This window comes from Drosophila tropicalis, unplaced genomic scaffold (genome assembly GCF_018151085.1).
Source record: "Drosophila tropicalis isolate 14030-0801.00 unplaced genomic scaffold, ASM1815108v1 contig_859, whole genome shotgun sequence".
Classification (NCBI taxonomy): Eukaryota; Metazoa; Arthropoda; class Insecta; order Diptera; family Drosophilidae; genus Drosophila; species Drosophila tropicalis.
In genome coordinates this window covers 3,485,483-3,502,145 of record NW_027173353.1, presented here as the reverse complement: position 1 = coordinate 3,502,145, position 16,663 = coordinate 3,485,483, and the positions used below count along the sequence as shown (strand labels likewise).

General features: G+C 37.1%; 3 protein-coding genes across 3 annotated transcripts; 2 read left to right on the top strand and 1 right to left on the bottom strand.

The window, feature by feature from the left end:
- The first annotated feature begins 2,663 nt into the window (after positions 1-2,663).
- LOC137582663 (uncharacterized) lies at positions 2,664-4,709 on the top strand. Its single transcript, XM_068297283.1, has 2 exons — positions 2,664-4,268; positions 4,407-4,709. The coding sequence occupies exon 1, from the start codon at positions 2,732-2,734 to the stop codon at positions 4,055-4,057; it is 1,326 nt and encodes a 441-aa protein (XP_068153384.1). The 5' UTR covers positions 2,664-2,731; the 3' UTR covers positions 4,058-4,268; positions 4,407-4,709.
- Positions 4,710-6,604: 1,895 nt separating this feature from the next.
- On the top strand, positions 6,605-8,554 carry LOC137582080 (uncharacterized). The gene is made up of 3 exons (XM_068296508.1): positions 6,605-6,676; positions 7,423-7,662; positions 7,724-8,554. The coding sequence occupies exons 1-3, from the start codon at positions 6,605-6,607 to the stop codon at positions 8,552-8,554; spliced, it is 1,143 nt and encodes a 380-aa protein (XP_068152609.1).
- Positions 8,555-10,347: 1,793 nt separating this feature from the next.
- Cpr100A (Cuticular protein 100A) lies at positions 10,348-11,770 on the bottom strand. Its single transcript, XM_068296857.1, has 3 exons — positions 11,549-11,770; positions 11,199-11,449; positions 10,348-11,127 (listed from the first exon to the last, which is right to left on the bottom strand). Exons 1-3 carry the CDS (start codon positions 11,558-11,560, stop codon positions 10,683-10,685), a joined length of 708 nt encoding a protein of 235 aa, XP_068152958.1. The 5' UTR covers positions 11,561-11,770; the 3' UTR covers positions 10,348-10,682.
- Positions 11,771-16,663: the final 4,893 nt, after the last annotated feature.

The following is a 16,663-nucleotide window of genomic DNA, read 5'->3' as shown; positions in this document are numbered from 1 at the left end:
CCTTCAAACAACAACAACAACAAATTCCCTATGCAGAAAACCAAAAGAAATAGAACTTCTAAACAGCAACAAGCGAAATGAAACATAATTAAATAAAACAAAAAAAAATCTTAAAAATAAAAAAAAAGAATAAAACAAAACATTGTTACTCTTTCAATTCACAAGTCACAAAAATCCATTCATGGTGGACATTAATTGGCAACTGTTGTCGTTCACTTAAGACAACAACAACAACAGCAACAACAACTTGTGTAGACGACAAGCATGGGCTTAGCCAACAGAAGGCGTTTTTGTTTAACTTAAAAACAATTCGAAAATATAGAAAACCTTTTTAGTCCTGAAATAAATATGTATATTAAAGGTCTGCATAAATGAATGATTCATTTGCCCTTTTGGATGCATTCATGCAGATGTCTAATGTATATATTAGGTACAAAAAGTTCTAAAAAGTCTCTGACTATATAAGTTCTAAAATAAGTATTATATTCTTGATCAACATAAGAAGACGCATCATATAGCATTGTTATCCACAATCGTTTCCATTATCCCCGACGGGGACTACCATTCAGTATTGCTTCATCGGGAGGAAACTCCACCTACGTCGGGGTTCGAATTCGGGCACAAGAGAATTGTAGTTTAAGTAAGTCTCCATTGAGCCACCGACTAGCCATATCTGTTTTTCTGGTTGTTTGTGGGAGTCAACGCCAGATCCTTCTAGACAATTTAAGATCATTATCAGTGCTTAAATACTTATGTTGGTACTTCTATAACGACTTGAACTGGACCGGACCAATATATGATATAGCTGTCATAGAAATTGTTCAAAAATTTAAATTTATCTCTTAAATTTATCATAACATCATCACTATTATAGGCATTATATAGACATAAACACTCAATCAAAACACCAGCAAAAAAGGGGAAAACAAAATGCCTTGAGATTGTCCATTATTTTTAAGGCTAAAGGCTTGTTTTGTTATAACTTTCAACAAGTAATTTCTCTGTTATTCAAAAAGATTTCGAATCATACAGACCGATAAAAGTCAGACCCAAAGACCAGGGAGCACTTTTCTTAAAGATTATGAGGCGCCGAATCCCAACATGATCTCCAAATTCTTTTTACAACCAACTTATATTTCGTTTTAACTTTTACTAAACAAAATTTTGTATCTTTCGCATTTTTCAAGATTTTTAAATATAAAAAAGTATATCTCCAAAATTTTGAAAGGCAAATCCACAACTAAAGTAGTTCAAACTCAATTTAGAAAGGTTTCACGATAGCTCAGTCCAAAAAGTATTTATAGATTTGGAATATTTCATAAAAAGTTTGACTACTTGATGATTTTTATAACTATAATAACTAAGTTATTTTCTATTATGTAATACAAATTATTCTTCTTTGACTATCTCAAAACTAGCCAATTTGCAATTGGATGTGTCGAAATTCCCATGCATCGAAAAAGAATGGAAATATATTGGCGAAAAATATTTAAAAAAGGTGTAGAATCGTGTGTCTTATCCATAGACGATTTTAAAACGCTTTTGAGTTTTGCACAGTTAAGCTATGTACATGATTATGTCAATATCTGTAGATATAGACTCCAATATTTATGATTTTTATACGATTCATACATATATTCAGACCATTCAATTTAGATATGGACATATTAAGCTAAAATAAACAAATAATGCGAAATATTGACAAACTATGCATCAGTCTCTTCTTATTGAAAGAATTTCTTATAATGCAGCCAAAAAATGTCAACGAATGAGGAAAAGATTCAATTTCAAAACGAAATGTTTTCATTTGATAAGCACTAAACGCTAAAAATACCCCAAGATAATGTTTATCAAGTAGCAAGTCACTTAAAAAACATTTCCCCTTTGAGAATATAAGCCGAACTTTCCAGCTATAACTTAATCCACGAACCTTACTCATCAAATTATTCATACAAAGATGATGATTTTATGATTTGCGAACATTTTTCTCAATATTTCATTGAGTCTAAAGCCAATTAAGCAATTAAATTGTAAAGCAAAAGTTAATTGCATTGATTTAACAAAAACAAAAAACATTCTAAAAGGAAAATTTAGTAATAAATTATTAAGGTTTTCGTTGATCCTACTATAGTTTGTTTTCTAGATCAAGATCAACTTTGAAACTGGGTTTTGATAGATCCCTCTTAACGCCAACCATGTGTTTAAATATTTCTATGTAGGCCTTCTTTTAAGACTGTTCTTAGATCTCAAAATCAAGCTGCCAAAAAAGAAAAATATTATATGTTCTTTTGGTCAGCGCCAAGTAAGAGAGACACACACGAAAAGCGAAAAGCGAGTTTAACGAAAAACCAAATTGAAAAATGTTGGCAATTTGACCTTAAATGGAAACTTGTCGCAGTCGCAGCAAATAAATTTCTACTTCAAATGTTGAGGTTTGGTTTTGTTGTTGTTAATTTAGTTGTTTTATGCTGTTGTTTTTGTTGTCGGTTTTTTGTTTTCGCAAGAATTGCAAATTAGTTGAACTGACTGGGCCCGCAGCTGATCACCTGAACAAACTCGAACTCAATGTTCGACGCCTACGATGAGATGACGATGCCCGCCGCCGACTACGAGATGACAGTTGCCAGTTGCGAGTTGCTGTTGCTCAGTTGAGTTGGGTTCTTTGTGTCAGTCGGTTTTCGGAGCAGACACCTAACAGTTGGCTGACCAATCGAACTAACACACTTCGACAATGTTGAATGGCAAATTCTATACTGGTTTGCCACCAAAAATGGTGGAACGCCAGGGAGCCAACTCGAGAAGTTGTAATCGCCAGGAGTCGCACTTCTTTTGGCCAGATGACACACAGATGGATAGTGCCGTGGAGACGCGTGTCAAGCGACGCAATAGTCTGCAGTTGGAGAAACCCAGGCAATTGGATAGATCATCGTCAGTTCAAGTGGATGGCAACACGGTGGATACTCGTCAAATGTTTCACAAGGAGTTTGCCAAGTCCTCCATCAATTTTTATGATAATTTACAACAGACGCCCGAAACAAATGCCAGACCCAGACTGCTGAGGGGTCTACGCCGTGAGGTGACACCCAAGCTGACCGAAGTTAAGCCCTACATGGAAGAGAAGTCCAGCGAGCTAGCCCCCTTGGATAAGCAAGACAGACGCCAACAGGCATATAGCTCAAAGATTCAGTTCTACGATTATGTAAATGAGGCCACGCAAAATAATGCCAGGAGACCAAAAATGGATATGAACGACAAACGTGAAATGGAGCTTAATTCCAAGAATAGCCCCAAATTGCAAGTGAAACGGAATGTGCGCAGTTTGAGCATGGAAATGGAATCAGAATCACCGCCAATCATTACTAAGAAACCATTAAATGATCAATTGGTCACGGAGCGACGACGTCCTGTCCTCCTGTTACCCAAGAAAATCCTGAAGCATCAGGAGCCAAAACGGGGCTCCGACTATGTGGACTACAATACAATGGACAATGAGATGCGTAAGTTACGTCTACGCAGTCCGGCACCCCAAAAGAAACATGTGACCTACAATGAAGAGGCAGACGAATATGCCTACTTTAAGGATGGAGAAGGGTTGGCCGACGATCGGTATGATCATCAGCCATCGTTCCATCGAGAGCAGCAGCAGCAACAATATTCATCGACGCCAAATATGTCGACAGGAAGTCGTTCATCACAGCGACCACCATATGGGGAAACTAGTCGTGGCAGTGCCAGAGAAATACAATCATTAAATAATAATAAAAATCTACACTATAATCATTACAATAACAACAATAATACAAGGAAAATCTTGCCAAAATTGCCAGAGACAGAGCCAAGAACACGATATTCTGATGACACACAAGTAACAACACCAACACTTGAAGTGGAAGCAGCTTCTCCCCCCTCTGATCCACGCAAACACCTGCGCAGCAGCCTCTGCTTCAATGGCGATGCCCTGGTTGTGGGCGGCCAAGCAGCGACATCAACTACGGCAACTTCTCTGGCACGGCACAGCTCGGCCGGACAGCGCATTAGCGTGGGTTTGCCCGATTGAAAGCTCTTGGCTTACTATATTTACTCTCTCTGTCTACATATTTACCCCTCTATCTATGTATAAGTTATTCAATATTTGTGTCGTTTGTTTTGATTGCAATGCGACTTGGCCTGCAGTCGCAGTCGCTGCATTGTTAACTGAAAAGAAAAACAGTCAACGGCTGACGACGATGACGACAACGACTCTCTGGCACCCACATCACTCCAATTCGGTATGGCAAATTAAATATCAACATTTTGGCTTTTGAATCTAATTTATGTCTAGAGCTAATGATATTGCCTAATTTGTGAGCAGCTTAACTTTTTGTTGTTCTTTTTGTTTCTTTTTCTTTTCTTATTTTGTTATTCAGTCCGCAATGTATTAATTTAGTTTTTAAGAGATCACAGCGAGAGATAAGTAATGAAGTAATGAAAATCTGCTAATAAAAATGTTAAAAAATCAAATAAAATAAGTTTTGTTTGGATTTTTAATGAGACAAGTTAGTAAAATATGACTAAAATATACTGATTAATCAATCAGACTGTTATAAGACATCGTATCTCTCAGATTTTATTTACTTGGGAATGAAATGAGCTGGAAGAAATCATTATAGAGTTAAGCATTCAGTGCCGGATTAAGCTAGTTCGGGTTCTGTAGCAATTAAAAACACAAAAACAAATCTAAGACTTCGAGGTCTTAATACAATATAAATGAAAGTCGTTCAACAACAAGTATATATACAGATTTGGAGAGACTATAGCTTTTTCAGACTCTGATTTTAATAATTTCTAACCAATTTTAAATAAATTTTATCTCAATTAAGTCACAATTCTAAATAATTTAATATGAAACAAACACAAGCAAAAATCCCTTATCACTTAGCTTAAATTTTACTTTACAAGATTTTAAAGCAGATGTAACGAAATCATTGAAAATAAAGACTTGAATTTTTCGAATACTCCAAGAATTAACAATATAAAAGGTTCATAAATTTAAGATTTATTATAATACTTTACTGTTCTTTGTTAACTTGGTAGTTATAGTGTCTAACTTTTCAGTTTAAAACTGAATTTAAAAAGAGCTTATATGAACTTTTGTAATCTTTGATCAATATACCCATTTTTCTAGTCTCTATTTTGGTAATTGAGTGAACAATAAATCAAGCTATTAGTGAGCGAAAATCGCGGGGCCCTTAAAAGCTCGGGACCTTAAGAGTTTGCTAATCATACTTATTATATAGCCAATTTTGCTAGTATAAGTTTTTTGTTAAATAATCTTCGAGTATTAAAAATATTAAGTTAAATCTCTTTATATGTATGTAAACAACAAGGAGTTCATCCCTTTTGCTCAAGGCTTTGTTTTATAGTTATAGTTAACTTAATATTTAGTTTTTCCACCTTTTGCTTCTAAAACTTCAGTGCAACGACTTGCCTTGGATGCTTAGATTAGCTTGGCTTGGTCTATGGAAAACCTTCTGTCCAAAGAGATATCCCTTTTTTCGTTCAAGTTCAGGGACCTAAAATTGTAACCTTTTTTTTTCTTTATCAAGCATTTATTATATTTAACATGGAAATAGAGTTTTGTTTTAATGCAAATCAGGTAAGACAATCGATATGATAAATTATGTGCACATTTCTTTCATTGCAATCCATTACTTATTTATGGTCTTTACATTAAAGTGGACAGGTTTTTGCTTTGAGACAGAAAAAAGGTTAAGGAAATAAGTTTCAAAGTTTTATGAAAATTAATGGTAATAAATTGCATTTGTTAAAATGGAGTACACTAAAAGTATTCCAATTGAATGTTTAATGTTATTAATATGTCTTTGGGCAATCAAACAAGGCTCCCATTGTCATTGCCATTGGCTAGTCACCTGTCCATTTGCCGGTTTAAACCCTGCCCAAACTCCTTTCACAAAATTTTCGTATATTTTTTTCTCCACCATTTCACCAAAATCAAGAAAAAATTTAAACTCTTTTGGTTGGTTTTTTGTTGTGTTTGCTGCATTGTTAAATGGTAACGGAAATTTAACCAGCTTTTGAGTTTCTGACAAGGCTCGCACAATGTCGTAGGAAAACGGAAATTATGACCAGATATCTTGTCGAGTTGTTGTTGTTGTTACTTGAACTTGAGCTTGACCTTGAGTGGAAGTGGCACCCATCCAGCAAGTGCTGCAATTATATTGAAATTGCCACAATTACATATGCAGAGAGACATAGCCAAGCCAAGCCAAGCCATCAATCAGGCTTGTATCAATTTAATTAGATGATATTTAACTATAATTTTGTTTGTGTATAACCGAAATTTCCAAAACGACAACGAAAAAGCGAGTGCAAACGATATCTGGTTTTTTGTACGTTTTGATTTGTTTTTGGCAGGCTAAATTAAAACAGGTGAATAGTGGAAAATAATTGTGCAATTGGCGCGTGATGAAATGTTATGCAATTTCACATGTCCATTTCCACTTCCACCTACCACCAATAACCACATCTTCCGCATTACGGATGCTGCATCCTGGCCACATAGAAAGTAGTCCAAGCATGCCAAAAGAAATGGTAAAAATGCCAAATGCCAATACAGTCGATGGATGAAGCTTCCTGCCTGGTTGCCTGCTGCCTGAACCTGAACTTCAGGCCACGGGTAACGAGTAAGCGTTTCGAATAGACAACCAGTTTGTTGATTCACTAATGTGATAAAATACAACATCTTCAGCGAGGAGTGCTTGGAGGGCTGTTTATATCACTTTTGGCTAAGAGTTTAACAATTGTTATGTGTAGCTTGTAGCTTTTTTCTTACAATTAGTTTAGCATTTACAAATCACAAACGTTTCTTTCTCTCTTTCTTCTTTCTTTTTTGTAATTACGTTCATAAACAACATTTTATTTATGCCTCTGCGCTTGCGCTCTATTTCCTACTGGAAATGCAAATGATTTCTTGGCTAAGTTGGGTAGTAGTTGGTAGTTGGTTGTTTCCTCCGTCCAAATGCGTGAAGGCAAAACGCAGTCGCCAATGCAGACGAAGATTTCAATCTCTTGGCCACGTTGCTGTAGCTGTAGCTGTAGTTGGTCCGGCAGGTTTCAATTTCAAAACATGTTACGCCAAGCCAGGTTAGAGGAGTCATCGTCGTTGTCGACGTCGTCGTCGTCGTTGTCTTAGCCTCTGAGGAGGAAGCTGGCATAAAACTGTTGCGATCATTGGCCAAACTTTCAGTTTCGTTGAGGCCACACAGCTGGTTGATACCATCAACGTGCAACGTTTTTAAGTGTGCTAAAAGTGAATCTTTATACTTGAAATGCGACTAAATTGGAACGTAAGATTTGACCATCTAATCTGATCCCTTGATCAGTTGAGGAATAAACTAAAGTTAAAAAGTATTCAACTTGTAGCTCTTATCGACCGTACTGCTGCTTGGGTCAACGGTCTCTGGCCTAAGATCACCCAGATCGTATTATCGCCGGAGCTATTATAGTGCAGCTGCTGTGGGTCCTCCTCCAGGATCTACTTTGAGATTAGTACGTCAAGGACCTCCCAGCTATCCGCGTGCTGATCTCCAAACCAATGAGAGTAAGCGTCGGGATGTAACCAAAAAGTATCCCAAGAAAACCCATTACCGACCCTATGAATCAGTAAGTTCTGGAGCTGAAAAATTCTACAAACTTAATCTAATCGAAAATATCCTTACATTAGGAAGAGGATACTTATTCTGGTGAGCGTTACAACTCAGCCGAATACTCTGGAGAGTCATCAGTGCAGGATAGTCGAGAGTATACAATTGGAACCCAGATACGAGTCCAACATCCCATTACGATACCCAAAAAGGCCAGTTCCAGTGCCTCATATGGCAAGCTACATAAATATGTAACACCTGTTCCTTACAAGAGCATCAGCAGTGGAGGCGGAGGAGGAGGAGGAAGTGGATATGTGTCCGATGTGCATATCGGTTCGGGGGAAGAGCTCTCACCACCCAAGCGTACCAAATGGACTCCTGTGCAGTACGAATCAGAAGCCGATCCCTTCCACTTGGTTCCGCCGCCGAGGGCTACGGTGGCCTCCAGTAGCAATTCCTACAGTGTATTCGAACCGGATAACGATGATTACGATGTGGTGCCATTGCAGCGTCCCAAAACCCACGATCGCTATAAAAGTGTGGCCTCCAAAAAGCAAATCGAAGCCTATTTGGAGGATCAGCAGAAACTTCTCGACGACGCCATCAAATTGCAATTGCTAAATAATCCGAAATTGAAAAAGTTCTTAAAGGAGCAAGCCCAGGAAGCTCATGATGCCAGACCCGATCTTGATATTGAGGACTTTGAATCGTATCCACCGAATTTCTCTGGTCCCGGTCCGTTGCGTAGTAAATACAATGATGACAATGGCCCACCGCCCCATCCGCCCAAAGGACGACGTACTCGTCGGCGTCCACCTCCAGGCGCAGATCTGAAAAGGCCATCCATACCGAAGCACATAATCAAACCCAAACGCAAATATCGATCCACAGCGTTGGTCATCAATGTGTAACTACATAAAAAAGAGTTCAAAGAGTTAGTCGCTAATATATATATTAATTTAAATATTGCTATTCCTTGTTCATAGTACTTAGTGCCTGTATATATTAAAGAACTATTTTATAAATTTAATTAACTTTTCCATGGGGCAAGGAATAACAGAAAACAGTTGAGAACTCAAGACAAAATTTTAGAAATTTGTTTGATATTATGTTTTTTTCGAACATTTTCAACCAACTGTTTTTTCTTTCAAGCAAAGTGGCAACGCCACACACGGGAATAGCTAGCGCCACCTTGCTATAGGGCTGCCAACGTCGAACCTCAAAAAAAGATGGCGCCACAGTGCAAGCGAATCAGGGCGCTAAATTTGAATTTAAAAAATTAAACTTTTAAAAAATCAAAATGATTTAATCATCTAATATTAATATTATCTAATAGTAATAGAATATTTATAATTGGCAGAATATTCAAATATTTTACTTGAGATGGAAAGAGACATACAATTTTGTAAGAATACTTGTCTCATTTTGTCTTAGACAAAGATGATGTATTCTGCCAATGATTTATTTCTTTTTTTTAGCTCAACCTGTGATGTGATATTGAATTTAAATAAATGACAATTAAATAATTTAATACAGACCCCTCCCATTTTTCGAATTACAGAACACACCTGTCTCTACGCCTGATTTCGTATCTCATATACAATTAATCCCACTCTAGACATTCTTAGCTTTTACCTCTTTCGAAAATCCGCAATTGAGCAAGCCACGCGATTCGATTGCGAATGCTACAAATAAAAAAAAAAAAAGTAAAAAACAAGCAGCAGCAACAACCAGAAAGAAAAAAACCAACAACAACTACAACAATATAAATAATAATAATAATAAAAAAAAAAGACAAAACAAAATTGATTTTCTTAATTGACTGAACAATTTCAACAGCAGCTAAGCCGGACTATGTAGCCAACAAATGACCTTGAAAGCTGAACAAAGTGTTGGGTGAAAAAAGAATGCCAAACACAATTGATGTGGAAAGTACAAGCTAAAGGCTGAGTTCGAATTTGGATTGCAACAGGTCTTGAATGGTATACAGAGAAGAAGAAGAAGGGTTTGAAGAAAAGTATGGGGGGGGTTGGGAAGGGGGGTGCACCAATAATCGATGGGGCATGAAATTGTGTAAAACTATGTTATTTGAAAAAATATTTGCGTGTTATTAAGTTGTAATAAATTAAATGAAATACAAGTCATTACAGCTCAGTCATAGTCTCCCTCTAGCTTTGCTCGATCATTGATTTTGATTTAGTTTGCTACTCCCCCACAAAATCTTTGGCTTAGGATAGCCACCTTATTGCCGGTTCTTTTTTTTTGCTTTTTGGGCGTTGTTAACTTGATTTTTCGTTTTCATTTTCATTTTCATTGGAATTTTTTGCAGAGGCAATGGCAAACCAGTTTTCTAGCCTTTCCCTGTCTGTTGTTACTAGAATCAAACTGGGAGTCCAAAAATACAACAACTAAAACAAAATGCAAACTTGTTTGCATGCCAACAGCAACAGAAACAACTGCAGCTCCAGCTTATGTAATCCCCAGAGTCAATCGTTGGGGGCGTTACTGGGAGGTGTCCGCCTCCCTTAAGAGGTGTTTAGCTAGATTTGTTCAAAAATTAAATTAAATCCATCGAAAAAAATGCAAATTCATTTACATAAAAGCACGTGTGCATATTATTATCAAGAATCTTAATCAAAAAATGATATCTTACAGATTGCTTTTCAAGTCCCAAAGGCCCCCATTGTAGTGGATTCACAGAACATTTTCGATTAACATCTTCGAACCGCACAATCACTTAAAAGTTTATTATTGTATTAGAATTGGGTTTTCGATTTGAAGAATAAAAACTCCTAAATATACGTAGATATAGGAAGTACTCGTATGTATATAATATTGTATCACAAAAGAGTTTTGATGACAAAGTTTTTGTTTTTAGAAAAGGACACGAGTTTAGGAGAGTGTAGAAGAGAAAAGAAAACGAAAAGAAGTATGTTAGAGTATGAAAGATATGCAAAATTATAGTTGTTGTTGTTGTTGTTTGTGTTGTGTTTTTTTGTTTAAATCAATCTATAATTATCTCTCTCTCTCTCTGTTGGCTTAGACTTTGTTAAAGGAGTAGGTGAAGCCATCGGGCGTACGGTTAAGGGAGAGTTTTCCGGGTGGCGAGAAACGATGAGGATTGGGTGTGGTTGTGGGATAGTAAGCCTGCTGGGGCTGATACTGAGGAGCAGCTGGCTGATGGTAGGCAGGCTGAGGAGCTGGCTGGTAGGCAGGCTGTGGAGCTGGAGCTGGACGGTACTGAGGTTGGGGGGCAGGTTGATGATACGATTGCTGTTGCTGGCTAAAAGATGGATCGTTGTAGCGAGGATCGTAGGAACCATCATCACCATCATCGTTGTTGCGGTAAGATGGCTGATGCTGGGGAGCTGGTGCCTGATACTGCTGTGGCTGATACTGAGGCTGTGGCTGATAGCCAGATGTGGGCACAGGCTGTGGTGGAGCTGGTGGTGCTTGTGGCAAATGATCACCAGATGCTTGGAAACTTAATTGACACAGAAAGGAAAGTCCATTATTGGGAGACACTCTGAGAAAGATTGGTCTAGCGCTTCTTACCCATTCTTGCCAGCCGTATAGGAGATGCTGCGTCTTTGGCCAGAAGGATCTACATAACTGTAGCTGCCATGACGTGTGCCATCGGCATCTGTTTCCTCTTTGAAATTAATGCCATCTTCCTGCTCGTAGGCAGCACCGAATTTGCCATCTCCCGACAGATAACGCTGCTCACTGATGATGGCCGCTGTCTTTGGATCCTGATGATAACTTTGACTGGCAGCCAGGGCCACCAAAGTGCAGGTCAATGCAATCTAACGAGAAATGTTTCATTCAATTCAATAGTATAAAGATCACATCATAAATCAATTCAATTTCAATTGACTCGATCTACACACAATTAGTGAACTCACAAAGCGAAACATTTTGTGTTTATTTTTTGGATATCCTTGATAAGCTACTACGTAAACTGCACTCTTATAGTGTGGGGTGGGAGGGGTAGGAATCACTCGCGCCTTTACGTTCTTAGTCCGTTTATTCAAGGAGAAGGAGTTTTTCCTCTTCTTCTTTTTTGTTTTTAGGAAAATCTCTGCCTTCTTTTGCCGACCGACGTCCACGGATTTTTTCAATAAACTGCCTTCCGCAACGGCGCCGCCCAAGCTTTTTATAGTGGCTTGCCGTCAGCTCGAGTAGTTGGGAAAACCTTGGAACTGTTTCATTGTGGCGAGACTCTTGGCCCGCCCGCTTAGCTCTATCCGCAGCAGTTGCTCTTGTTTCTCCTGTTGTTGTTGTTGTTGTATTAACCAGTAACAATAACAAGAATTGAGCTAAGTGCTCCAATAAGTCAACTTTTTTGCTGTTGTTGTTGCTGTTGCTGCTGCTGCTGCTGGTGTTGGCAAGTAGTTTTACCAGTTTTGTGCTCTTTCGCTTTTATGTCTCACATCAGTATCTACTTTTGCTTTCTATAAGTAAGTATTAAAGTCTACTTATCTACTCTTATTGTACTTAATATCCCCGTGAGTAAAACTATTTTTTAATTATTTGTACATTTCAATTTTTTACAAGTTTAATGCTTTCCTCCACTTCATCCAGCAGCAGCAGCAGCATATCTCAAATAAATTGTATAAAATATTAACAATTAGTTCTGCTCCCAGCATGATGCAATTTTTCTTGGCAATCATTTAATTTTGACCAATAAACAAGTTGCACATAAAGCCCAGAGCGTTGCACATGACCAATCCCAAAAAAAAAAAAAAAAAAAACAAATCAAAACTGCAAACGATCAGACAAAAAGAAACAACAACAACAATAGAGCATAAAATAAGGTGAGGTATAACTGTAAACCAGATACCCTCTAAAACAATGCAAAGACAACAACAACAACATCATCAATTAGCAAGTCAAATGCAACTAAATGCAAGAACTAACAATTGAATCTATATTTTCATAAAACTTTGCGATTTTTCTTTAAAATAAAATAATTAAAGTTAACTTTGAATCAGAGGCGTAGCCAAAGCCAAATCAAGGATTAGCTATATATTATATTCTTAAACGAATATTAAAAATATTTATTAATTTAGAAAAGAATATTTAACAATTTGCAGTCCTTGGTAGATGAGTTGTCATTTGGGCAACTGAACAACAAGGATCCTGACACGAATCCCAGGCTATTATATGGCTACAGTTTTCGTCCAAGCTAAAGGTCATAGTTAGCAGTGCTTGTAAAATATAGTTATGTTGATAGTTTACAACTAAATAATAATAATAATTTATTGATTTGCCAATTTTTAAGCCAACAATGAATTCTGTAAACTATTTTAAGAAGCTTTTACCAAAAAACAAGGTGTCTAAGATGAAATTCTAACCCCCTTTTAAGGGAAAAGAAGTTTTTGTTTAGATTTACATATTTTTAGGTTATATTTTTGTATTTGAGTGATTTAAAAAGACTTTCCAAGTATCCTTGCAATGTTAGCCAAAAAAAAAAAAAAATGACAAACAATTTCCAAATTATATTTCATAGCTAACAATGGAAAGTTCAGAAAGTTGAATATGTTATAGATTAATGCTTAATTTGAGGTAGAAAACATATTTTTGGTCATTAGGTAATAGAGAAAGAGTTAAGAGCAGAAAAAATGTGAAAAAATATGTAAATAGATTAGTATTTAAAGGTACTTTATAAACCAAGAAGTACATATTTTGACTTGTTTTAAGCTTCAATCAAATTAAAATCGATCAAAGTCTTGATTGAACACCCTTTGACCTACACTCATGAGCAGAAACTCTTGAAAATTTGATAAACGTCGCTGTAATAAATCCGCTTGTGATTAAGAAATTTTGTATAAATAGACAAGAGATTAGCGGAGAGGGGTGGAAATTGGTATATACCGAGTAGAAGGTCTGTTTTATTAACTATCATTAAATGCATTTTGATTTGCATTCTGCATATGCATTTAAATGCTGATTTATCTAGATCGTATTTTGTGGTGTGGTCTTGGTTCTCTTGGTAACAACACATCGGCATCTACATGGGTTATATGTAAGTATAAATAGACGTGGTAAGACAAAAAAAGTTGCTGCAATGTCTTTGACTTGTTGACTTTGTTTGGGCTTCAATTATTTATTATTTTGCGATGGAAAAGTTGTCAGAGAATGGAAATCATTGTTTGGACTTGTTTATGGGCAACATCTGGAGCTTTTGGCGAGCATTGCTCGTGAATCGAACTGCCCACCCACAACAAAATGGAGTTGCGTTCATACGGATTGGATGGCTAGATGGAATGCCGCAAAACACCATGACACGTGTATGTATATGAGTGAGTAATTATGGCCAAAGAATAACAAGTTTAAGCATTTGCCCACTTATGTAAAGCGGTTTTTCGATATTTTAATGAGCAATTTCCACACATGCAGCACAAACAGGGCAAAACAATCGAAATCATTTGTGTGGCACAAAGCAGCCGCATGTGGTCTGTCTGAAAGACTCATTTTCATTTACACCATTTGCCCTTTTGCAAGTCGCCATCATCATCATCATCATCACCAACAATAACAACACCATCAGCGGCATTATTATTACTATTATTTTGTGTGACCAAAAACAGAGAACGCCCTCTCACAGCGGGAGAAGGAAAGTGTCAGCAGCCGAGCCATGGAAAAGGAGGAGGGAAATTAAATCAGTTGACAAACAAGAACCACCAGAAAACAGCAGCAAATGGCGTCTACCTCGGCCTGGGATTAGCTTGAGGGTGCATACTGAGAGTGCTGCTGCCGATGCTGCTGGCCAAAAGGATGAGGGGTTGTCGGTAGGGAGGGGTGGCAGGAGAGCTAGAGGGGTTGCTGTTGCTCGCTTAGAACAAAAAAGTTTCTTTGGGCTGCCTTTTTGATTTCGAGGCGTTTGCCTGATGTACTGATGCGACGATACTGCCACCCAAGGGCACAGCTCAACTCGATTGTGTGAGCAACGTATGGAGACCTTTATTTTCATGCTTTCACTCTCGTCGAGTTAATCACAATCATAGAAAATGATAATGAGGGTTGAGGGTTGCATGCAAAACTATGACAACAACCGAGGAGTAACAGTAGAGCATCCATAAAACGGATAGATGTTTAAGAAAAAGATGATCTTTTTAGTCAGAACTTGAAGCAAAGTCCTCCATAACTTTGAGTCTAACAAATTCTCAAGAGCATACCTTTTTTCGTGTATTCACTGTACCCATGTACCATTGCGTATCATCTCTCTTAATTTTTGCGTTGTCTCTCAATTATTTCAGCTGCTGTCTAGAGTCGTCCTACCCACCACTACCATTCTAGCACCACCACCACCAAAAATGCGACCAATACAATATAATAGAATAGGAAAAAGGGCCATGCCAAACAATTGCGATTATTTGTAATTTAAGATGCAGTCGAGCGTTTCTTTTCAAATGCGAGCCAAGTCAATTTCAGTGTCGACTAAAAAAAAAAATCAGTCCGTATGTATGTATATGGAAAAATTTAATGCTAAATGCTTATCGTGGATATGCCATCTTCATATAGTCCAGAAGTCAAACTGAAACTCGCTAAACTTGTTGAGAAACACGATACGAACTCGGCATAGATCCTCATAGATAATCCCTCGATTGGAGTAAGGAAAATGATGAAAGGAAGATGGTGATTTGATAGGCTGACCCCTACTGAATTCATTCATAGAGTTCTGTGATTTCGTCAAAAGTCAGGCAGACAATTTTCCATAATAAATTTTTCTACATTTTTGAAACCTGATATATGCTAGAGACAGACAGAGAGACAGAGAGAGAGCTAGGCTAAACCATGTAAGTGCCTTTTAATTGCACATCTGCTGAAATTTCAGCTATTTGCTACTATAATACCCTTCGATCTCAGTTACAGTTTGACTTTGTCTCGAACGGCTAAGCCTTGTCCGCACTTGTCAGTGCTTTTAATTGCCGCATAACTAACTTGGTTTATAGTGTAAGAGTTATAATCGTTTATTATTTTCTCAGCTTTAATATCAATTCACAATGGATGGATTAATATTTTTATGTTTTTCTCAAATGCACGTCTGGTCGCTGTAAGCTTTTCAGATAGGAAGAACGTATCAGCGTTGTCTTCTTTTAAGGTCATCGATATCACAACATTGATATCGATATAACTTAATCGCTACATAATACAGGTTATCGCTTATACAATAGGGTTCTTTTATATATGTATTGGATTAGCGTTATTATTGAAGTAAGTAAATAAGTATTATATACATACTTAGACCAGGGGATTTATATGTAGCCTACTACAACTCGGCCATTCTGACATTTGGATCTCCTGATCACGTAATCTTAAGTTATTTCTATACATTGATACATATGGATATTTTCTTATTATAAAGTAACATAGTAATACATTTAATATTTTTATATTTTTCTTCACATCTTAAATTTGATCTTTATTTTTTGATCCAGTGTCTTATATTCTGAATGCTCCACACGCCCTGATATGGGTTACGAGATACTTGAAAACCTTCCACATCTTTAAGTAAAAATCTATCATTTTTTAAAACTTTTTCTATTCGGTAAGGTCCTTTATTCTTTGGAATTAGTTTCTTTGACGTACCAACTGTGCTATCAAAATTTTTTACCATAACATAGTCTCCTTGCTTAAATTCTTTTGGCTTTTGTTTGCTTTTATCATAATAAGTTTTGTTGTAGGACTGAGCATTATTTTGAGCCTCAATTGCCTCATTCCTGATTTCTGTTAAACTCTTCTGCTTGGTGTCTTGATTTATCATTTCTAGTTTCTCTTTTAATTCATCTACTATTCGCCCCCTTTGTGACGTTCCAAACAACATAACACTTGGCAATTGTTTTACACTTCGATGCTGTGTATTGTTCATTGCATACTCCACCTGTTCTACCACTAAATCCCAATGCAATCCTTTCTCAGGTTCAACTAATTTTGCAATCATCGGGCCTAGACTTCTGTTAATTCTTTCTACCTGTCCGTTTGCTTGGGGAGATCCGGTCGCGATTTTAATATGT